General features: G+C 39.8%; 1 protein-coding gene across 1 annotated transcript; it reads left to right on the forward strand.

Annotated features, from left to right (window-relative positions):
- Positions 1–3480: 3480 nt before the first annotated feature.
- LOC127231335 (prostate and testis expressed protein 14) lies at positions 3481–4794 on the forward strand. The gene is made up of 3 exons (XM_051196879.1): positions 3481–3541; positions 4086–4199; positions 4663–4794. Exons 1-3 carry the CDS (start codon positions 3481–3483, stop codon positions 4785–4787), a joined length of 300 nt encoding a protein of 99 aa, XP_051052836.1. The 3' UTR covers positions 4788–4794.
- The last annotated feature ends 4305 nt before the right edge of the window (positions 4795–9099 follow it).

Genomic DNA, 9099 nt, shown 5'->3' on the forward strand with positions numbered 1-9099 from the left:
AATTTTGTGGAGTACAGGTTTTCAAAGTATGACCTGAATATTCTCTGGATTTCCTCTGAGTCTGTTTTTATGTCATTTCTGATTTTGTTTATTTGCTCTCTCTCTCTCTCTCTCTCTCTCTCTCTCTCTCTCTCTCAATCTCTCTCTGACTGACTGTCTCTCTGCCTTTTGGATAAAGGTTTATCTATCTTGTTGATTTTCATGAAAAACCAACTCTTTTTCCATTGATTATTTGTATTGTTTTCCCAGTTTTTACTTATTGTTTTCAGTCCTAAATTTGATTATTTCTTGGCCTTTACTTCTCCTTGCTTCTTTTTGTTCTAGAACTTTCAGAGGTGCTGTTAATTCTCTAGTGTGACTATTCTCCAGTTTCTTCATGACTTTCCTCTTAGCACTGCTTTAAAATGTCCCATAAGTTTGGGTATGTTGTTTCTTCAATCTCGTTGAATTCTAGAAAGTCTTTAATTTCATTCTTTATTTATTCCTTGACCCAGGCATGGTGCAGTTGCTCATTGTTCAATTTTCATAAGTTTGTAGGGTTTCTCAATTTGTATTGTTGTTGAATTCTAACTTTAAAGTATAGTGGTCTGATAAGATACAGGGGATTATTCCATTTTTTTCTACCCTATTGAGGTTTGCTATATTCCCGAATGCATGGTCGATTTCAGAGAAGGCTCTATGTGGCACTGAGAAGAAGGTATATTCTTTTGTGTCCGGATAGAATATTCCTTAAATATCTGTTTAACCCAATCAGGTTATAACTTCTGTTAGTTCTTTTGTTCCTTTGTTTCTTTGTTAAGTTTCTGTCTGGTGGACCTGTCTAGTGTTGAGAGTTGGATCCCACTGTAAGTGTATGAGTTTTTATGTGTAATTTGAGTTTTAGTAATATTTCTTTTACGAATGTGGGTGCCTTTGTATTTGGGGCATAGATGTTCAGAATTGAGACCTTCATCTTAATGAGTTTCTCCTGTGATGAATAAGAAATGCCCTTCTTCATCTCTTTTGATTGATTTTAGTTCAAAGTCTAATTTGTTAGATATTAGGATTGCTACCCCTGCTTGTTTCTTGGGTCCATTTGAATGGAAAATCTTTCCCCAACCCTTAACTCTGAAGTTAGTGTCTATCTTTGAAGTTGAGGGGTGTTTTGTGTATGCAGCACAAGGAAGGATTCTGTCTTCATATCCATTCTGACAACCTGTATCATTTTGTAGGTGAGTTAAACCATTATTACTGAGGGAAATTAAGGTTCATTGATTATTAATTCTTGTTTGTTTTGGATTTGTTTGTGGTGGTGGTATTGTGTGGATATTCACACCCCCCTTTTTTCTTTTGACTGTTGGTAGGGTGGGATTATCCATTGCCTATATTTTCATGGGTATACTAAATTTCCTTGGGTTGGAGTTTTCTTTACAGAACTTTCTGTAGGGCTGGATTTGTGGATAAGTATTGTTTAAATCTGGTGTGTCCTGGAATATTTTGGTTTGTCCATTTGTAGTGATTTAAAGCTTTGCTAGGTATAGTAGTCTGGGCTGGCATTCATGGTCTCTTAGTGTTGGTGAATATCTATTCAGTACCTTCTGGCCTTCAGAGTTTCCATGGAGAATTCATGTGTAATTCTGATAGGTTTGACTTTAAATGTTACTTGCCTTTTTCCTTTGCTGCTCTTAATATTTTTTTTTATTTTGTATGTTTGTGTTTTGATTATTATGTGGCAAGGTGACATTTTTGTGGTCTACTCTTTTTGGTGTTCTGTAAGTTTATCATGGGAAAGTTTTCTTCTATGATTTTGTTGAATATGTTTTCTGAAACTTTGAGTTGGATTTCATCACCTTCTTCTATACTTATTATTCTTAGGTTTGGCCTTTTCACAGTGTCTCATATTTCCTGGATATTTTGCGTTAGGAATTTGTTGGACTTAAGATTTTCTTTGGTTGACGAAACTATTTCTCCTAGTGTATCTTCAACACCTGAGAGCCTCTCTTCCATCTCTTGTATTCTGTTGGTTATGCTTGCATCTGCAGTTCCTGATCATTTGTCTAGCTTTCCTACTTCCAGTATTCCCTATTCCCTTACACTGTTTTTTTTTGGGGGGGTAGAGGGTGATTGTTTTTGTTTATTTTTGTTTATTTATTTATTTGATTTGTCTCTATTTCAGCTTTCAAGCTTAGCACTGTTTGAATTGTTTCTTGCAATTTTTGGTTTGTCTTTTCCTCCATTTCTTAAATTTTCTCTTCCATTTCTTTAAGGGGTTTTCTCATTACCTCTTTGAGGGTCTCTATCATTGTCATCCTCATAAAGTTGTTTTTAGGGTCATTGTCTTCTGCTTCATCTGTGGTGGGATGATCAGATCTTGCTGGTGTAGGGTCCCTAGACTTTGGTGGTGTCACACTGATCTTTCTGTTGTTGACTGTGTTCTTATACTGTCATATACACAACCCATTTCCCAGTGTGTACCGGTGGGGTCTCTCCCTCTCCTGGTGGGTACAGAGCCAATGTTCTCTTCCAGTGGGTACAAGCAGGTCCAATACTCCAATGGCTCTCCTCTTCCAGAGCGTGGAGTTGGGACTGGGATGCTGGTAGACTCTGATGGCTCATCTGCTGTGACTGGTTACCCTGTGTGCAGTCCCCAGTTCTCAGGAGACTCCAAGCAGGGCCCCCAAAAGGTGGGCCAGAAACAACCCCACACTTACCCCCTCCTGTGATTGGAGATGGGACTAGGATGCATCAGACTCTAGATGGGCTAGTCCACTTGGGCGGGCTCCCCCATGGTGTGCAATCCCCAGTAGGTTTGGAACAGGGCACTAGAAGGCAGGCTCCTCTGGTGGGTGGAGGTGGGACCAGTAAGCCTGCAGACTCTGGATAGGCCATTTCACTGGGATGGGCTCCTCTGTGCATGCACAGTCCCCAGGTCTCAGGAGGCTCTGTGAAGAGCACCCAAAGGCAGTACCCTTGTCTTTCTATATGGCCTTAAGGAAAGTGACTGCAGTCTGCAGCAAAGATAAATTGGAATTTATTGTTTGTGTTTTAGTGGTTAATGAGCACATAAAGACATGTCTACACACTTATGCCATTTCCCTGAAGCCAGGTGATTTAATATTTAGATGTAACAAGTTAGAGATAAGATTTGCAGCTGTCTAGAAATTCATAGCCTAGTATGTAGCAACCACCTCAGCCGCTAGTCTCAAAATTTGTGTGAATCTCACAGCTATTAATACCTGTTTGTAAATCAATTAAAAAAATATATGGACAAGAATCCTAAAGCACCTTTCTCACAGACTAGAGGAGTAGAGGAGAGGTGAGACATACAGTGACTCATGGAAGATCCAGACTACCCCCAAGCTATCTGCTCAGTGCCTGAACTGGGATCCTATTGGCTTCCTCTTCCAGCCTGGGCTTCTATATAGGCATGCATTGCTGACCCTGGGCCCTGAGCACTCTGTCCTGCTCTTTGTTACTTTTGGTCCTAGGAGCCTCACAAGAATGGAAAAGCACTACCTGCTGCTCCTGCTGAGCCTCTCATTGCTGCTAGGTTTCCTGCAAGGTGAGATCCTGGCTAGTGGAAGGGGCAAGTACTGAATGACAGTCATACTGTCAAAGGATCTTAGGCTTTGGGGAGGTGAGGAACATGAGGTAAGACCTGAATGCCTTTAGAATCCACCTCTATACCATCTAACCCCACATCCACACATCCTTTCTTCCCTTTCTTTGTGGGCACTTGTACAATCCTCAGTCACCTCATTCTCATTGTCCTGGCTCTGGTGCTCTCTTTCTGGTCCTTCCATCCCTCTTCTATCATTTTCCTTCACATGTAAACATTCTTGCTTCCTAAACCTTACTGTTCATGGACCTAAATTAGAGTTGGCAATGGGGCAAGGAAGGCCCTTGCCAGAACAAAGAAGATGAGTTTGCCTAGTCATAGGTGGTTGGCTCAGGTACCCAAAACTTCCTCCTCGCAGCCTTGTCCATTTCCAGGATATGACTTGGGGGAACCTTCTGCATCTCCAGCTTCAGCCACCGTTTTTTGCCTATTGACCAGCACCACAGTCTGATGAATGAGACTCTCATACTTTCTTTCTTCTTTTAAGCACTGTCATGCTTCTATTGTGAGCTCTTAAACTCGGAGGGGATTTGTGAGAAAGGAGAAAGCACTTGTGAGACTGATGGTGACCAGCAGTGTTCGATGGTGGAGGTCTCTACAGGTATGTGTGCCTGGGAGGTCTCGGGGTGACAGCTTGCACATGGGGGATGAAACCCTTTTCACTGTGCTGACCATAAAAGCAGTGTGTGTGAGGACCTGCCCCTCTGAAAAGGGAAAAAAGCTCCCCTGCTTCTTGTACTAGTTGCTACTGGTTCAAACAAGCAACTTATTGAGGGAGGGAAATGTTTTGTGAGGAGTCTCTGGGTGGTCCTTAGGGACATTCTGGGTGAGCATACCCAGGAATGGGAATGTTTGGACTCTAAAAATCCACTTAGTTCTTTAGGGAATGTAGGGCCTGCCTTTGGCCAAATTAGTGCTTGACGGGTGTTGGCCAAGAGAATTCCACATGGTCACTTCAGTGACTGATGGAACTTCCAGCTGGGAGCCTGATTCTCTCCATTATTGAGTAGCTGATTCTTTCCACAAATGCATATGATTTACCTTTTGCCTTTTTTCTCATCCAGGTCCCAGGATCCAGTATATGATACAGGAATGTTCTAACCTGTGCTTCAATCGAACCTTTACAGAAAAATACATCACTGTGAAATACACATGCTGCAACAACACATCTTTCTGTAACCAGCCTTAGAGGCCTGGTCCCCGAGTCCTCAGCTCTTCCCTGTGCCCCTGAAACCTGGCAATGCTGGGCCATCCATTCCCAGGACTGCCCGGATCTGACTCGTGTCTGCTGAGTGTCAGGTGCTCCAGCAGTTCCTTTGAGGCCAGAGTTGCTCTCTGCTCCCCAACACTTTGGGGCTCCACTTCTCTCAGATTTGGTTTCCCTCCCTTCTCTTCCTCCTTTCTTTCAGCACTGCACACTCTCTCCACAGTAACATTTTATCAACAAGTGTGTCCTCACTGATATAAACTGCAGTGAGACACTTACTCTGTCCCAGTGACTATGACACAGCTGACACTCTTGAGGAAGCTTCTGTTTAGTGATGCTTTTGCTGCCAGGCTGGTAATCCCACTGTACACTGCAGAAATACAGCTTGTTTCCATGTTCAGATGTGTGTTTCAGAGCTTTCATAATCATGAATATATTATGATATGTATTTGTATGTGAGCATGAATACTTATGTGTTTATAAATATAAAAAATTACAACCTTTCGTTTGCAGTGCTGGTCATTGAATCATGGTCCAGGAGCATGCAGCAAGCATTGTACTACTGAAACAAATCTGGAGCCCTGTACCCTGCTTTCCATTATACATCTTAGACATCTTTCCTAATCTATATACATACACCATACTCTACTGGAAGTTTTGTCATGCACTATATGCCCTATAAAGTTTATTGCACTGGTCTATAAGGTGGTTTATAATATTTTCAATAAAACAGGTTTACTTTTGCTCGTGGATTGTGTGTGTGTTTGTTGATATACATGTTATGGTGTGTGTGTGTGTGTGTGTGTGTGTGTGAGAGAGAGAGAGAGAGAGAGAGAGAGAGAGAGAGAGACTCTATAAAGAAGCAATGCTCTCCTTCCATCATGTTTTTTCTCAGTATCACGCTCAGTGCTCAGCCTTGGTGGCCAAGGCTCTCACGTGCTGAGTTGTAAAGTTAAATAATTAGGGAATTGGAGAGAGTTTTCAGTGGGTGAGGTTGCTTACTGCCAAACCTGATGACCTAAGTTCAATCCCCAGGACAGGCATAATAGGAGAAAAAAAGACTTCTGTAAGATTTCTCTGACCTTCAAATGCAAGCTATTGTAGTGTGTGTCACACACACACACACACACACACACACACTCTCTCTCTCTCTCTCTCTAAATAAATAAATAAATAAATAAATATAACAAAAATACAATTCCACCTTCTGAATTTTATAAAATACACCTTCTCCCAAATACCACAAGTAAGATTCATAGTACTTGCAACAGCACCAGAAGTTTGTAGTTAGGTTGCTTTCATAGAATCACGCCCACATGGTCATTCTCGACCCCTTACTAATACTACCTCTCCTGGTTTATTACACTGTTAAATTCTTAGGATACCTTCCAGGAAGGATCATCAAAATCTGTCAAGTCATTTGGAGTAGGCTAAGGGAGTATCCCTCCACGGGGAATGTGTTCCCAAAGTTCTTTTGTGCATCAGGGATACATCCTGGCTCCACTGTCAGAGGTCTTTTATACTGCACAGGCCTTCTGAGACAGACCCACATTCAGGGGGTCTAAGTCGGTCCAATGCTGGTTTCTCTGCTGTCAGCCTGGGGGTCCATGAACTCCCCCTTGTTCAGGTCAGCTGTCTCTGTGGGTTTCTGTAACCTGGTCTTGACCCCATTTTCTTATCACTCCTCCCTCTCTGCAACTGGATTCCAGGAGTTCCAGTGTTTAGCTGTGGGTGTCTGCTTCTACTTCCATCAGCTACTAGATGAGGGCTCTGTGATGGCATATAAGTTAGTTATCAATCTCATTATCAAGGAAAGGCATTTAAGGTAGCCTTTCAACTATTGCTCAGATTGTTAGTTGGGGTCATCCTGTGGAGTGGGGGTGAGGGAGAATGGGATGGGATGGGCCGGGGAGCATAGGAGGGAGGGAGAAGGAACTGGGAATAATATGTAAAATAAGAAAAAATTAAATATACATATATATATATATATATATCTTAGAATAGCTGCCACCCTATCTTTATTTCCCTATATCTCATTCAGCTGTATTATTTCTCTAGCTAAGTCTTCAAGTACTATATTGAATATGTATGCAAAATGTGAACACCATTGTCTTGCCCCTTATTTTAGTGGAATTACTTTGAGTTTAGGTTGATGTTGAGTATAGGTTAGCTGTAAATAACCTTTATTATGTTCAGGAATGGAATGTCCCTAGCTTCTCCAGGACTTTTATCTTGAAGGAGTGTTGGATTCATGTCAAAAGCAGCTTTTTTTTTGCATCTAATGAAATGATTGCATGTTTTTTGTCTTTTTGTCTTTCCTTCCATTTTTATAGTAGATCACATTTATCATCTTATTTATGTTGGACCATCCTTCCATCTCTGGGATGAAGTCCTATTGATTATGGTGGATGATCCCTTTGATATATTCTATTAATTACTTTTGCATCTGCTTTTGCAAGTATTTTATTCAGAATTTTTTCATCTATGTTCATAAAGGAAATTTGTAATTCTCTTTCTATGTTGGGTTTCCAGACCAGAATAGCTAGTCCTAGACAGAGAGTGCCTCCAGGTCTTGGGTGGCTAACACAAAGGGATAGAAGGATGGAGAAAGTCTGGGTCTGCACAGAGAATTTGCAGAGACCCCAGGAAATGGAGGCAAAGAGGAAGGCCAGATCCCTACATATGGTCTGCTACAGGGCTGGGCATGAGACTCCTAAAGACTCCTAAATGAGATTTCCATATCAACTCCCACAAGGATCAGAGAACAATGTAGAAGAGCAGACAGAATGAGTGTCAGAGCTAAAGGATGGGTAGAGGTGCTATGAAGTGTTATCTTATGCACAGGCCATGGCTATGGCACTTATGAACTCACTGTAGCTATGGTTACCTATATGGGAAAGAAAACTTGCTGGGGAATCACAGGAAATTTGGAGGTAGATAGGATCAAAACACATTGTTTACATGAATAAAGCTAAAAAATAAATGAAAAATATTAAAAATAAAATTCTTTGTCCCCTTGTGGATCATTTGGCATTTTTTTCCCTATAGAATAATACAGACACATTCAGTGCCTTATTTTGCATTACTTGTAAATATTTTATGATTCTAATAGGTTTTCATAATCATGTCAATTACTCATATCTGTTTTCTATTATTAGCCATCCCAGGGCTCATAGAATATACATATTTAATTTAGCAGTGTTTGCAATAAAAGACTATTGTAATGCTTTAATAACATATGAAGTAAGGATTTAAAAAACAGAAATTATCTTCTAAAGCAATTCAAAATAAGGGAAATAGTGTCTTCTGCATTTGTCTTCATTCTGTTGTCTCTTAGTTTTTATATGTATTTGTATGTCCAGGTTTTTAATTGTTGCCATGGCTCTTCTTCATTCAGAACTTCCTTAACATTTGTTCTTGTGCTCCATTGATCACAAATTATTGATTATCTTAGCTTCTCTTTGCTTAGCAATGTTGTACATTTAGCTTAACAAATATATTTTCTCAGTATATAATTCTGGATTCTAGTGGTGTGTGTGTGTGTGTGTGTGTGTGTGTGTGTGTGTGTGTGTGTGTGTGTGTGCATTTATTGTATTTTTTCCTGTCTCTATAATAATGTAGTTTATGATGAATGTTCTGGTTAGTTCCAGTTTTTGTTTATCAATAATAAAATGTCATGTTTTCTTCATCCTTGGTTATTTTTCAGAAGTTTGAAGGTCTTATTGTAAGTTTTAGTGTTTATTCTATTTTGGAGTCTTTCGGATTTGCTGAATCCACTTTTATTATTTTGGAAACAATAATGACTATTATTTTTAAATATACATTCTGATCATTTTTTTGCTATACAGAGAACTAACCATATATGTTAAAATGTTTGGTATTCTTAACTGTAAGATTCGTGTACTGATTCCTTTCATTTGAACTGTTTTCCCCTATGCATGTCTGTAACTATTTGGTTAGTTATTGAGGCAATGTTCATGGCCTCCCACTTGCTATGTAGTCAAAGATGACATTAAACTTTGAATTTTCTAGTCTCCAACTCTCTGTTGTGATTAAAAAGTATATGCTAATACATCAAGTTTTATGTTGTGCTTGTCATTAAACTCAGGGCTTTGGATATGCTAGATAAGCACTCTATGAACTATACTCATAACCCCATGTTCATGTATATTTATGTTAAATTCACTTTCCAGTAGAGAATAAATAATTCCATCATTTGCTAAAAGTCTGATAGCATTGAGACAATGTTTCTTTCATATAGAAACATTTTCAAATAATATTGTTGATGTATCAG

The sequence above is a fragment of the Phodopus roborovskii genome, unplaced genomic scaffold, assembly GCF_943737965.1.
Source record: "Phodopus roborovskii unplaced genomic scaffold, PHOROB, whole genome shotgun sequence".
NCBI lineage: Eukaryota > Metazoa > Chordata > Mammalia > Rodentia > Cricetidae > Phodopus > Phodopus roborovskii.

Bases quoted from the DNA above. Each gene is read 5' to 3' on its own strand.
- LOC127231335 (XM_051196879.1), top strand. From the start codon at position 3,481: ATGGAAAAGCACTACCTGCTGCTCCTGCTGAGCCTCTCATTGCTGCTA. The intron at 3,542-4,085 runs GTGAGATCCTGG...TCTTCTTTTAAG, and splicing joins GCTGCTAGGTTTCCTGCAAG to CACTGTCATGCTTCTATTGT. The intron at 4,200-4,662 runs GTATGTGTGCCT...TTTCTCATCCAG, and splicing joins GATGGTGGAGGTCTCTACAG to GTCCCAGGATCCAGTATATG.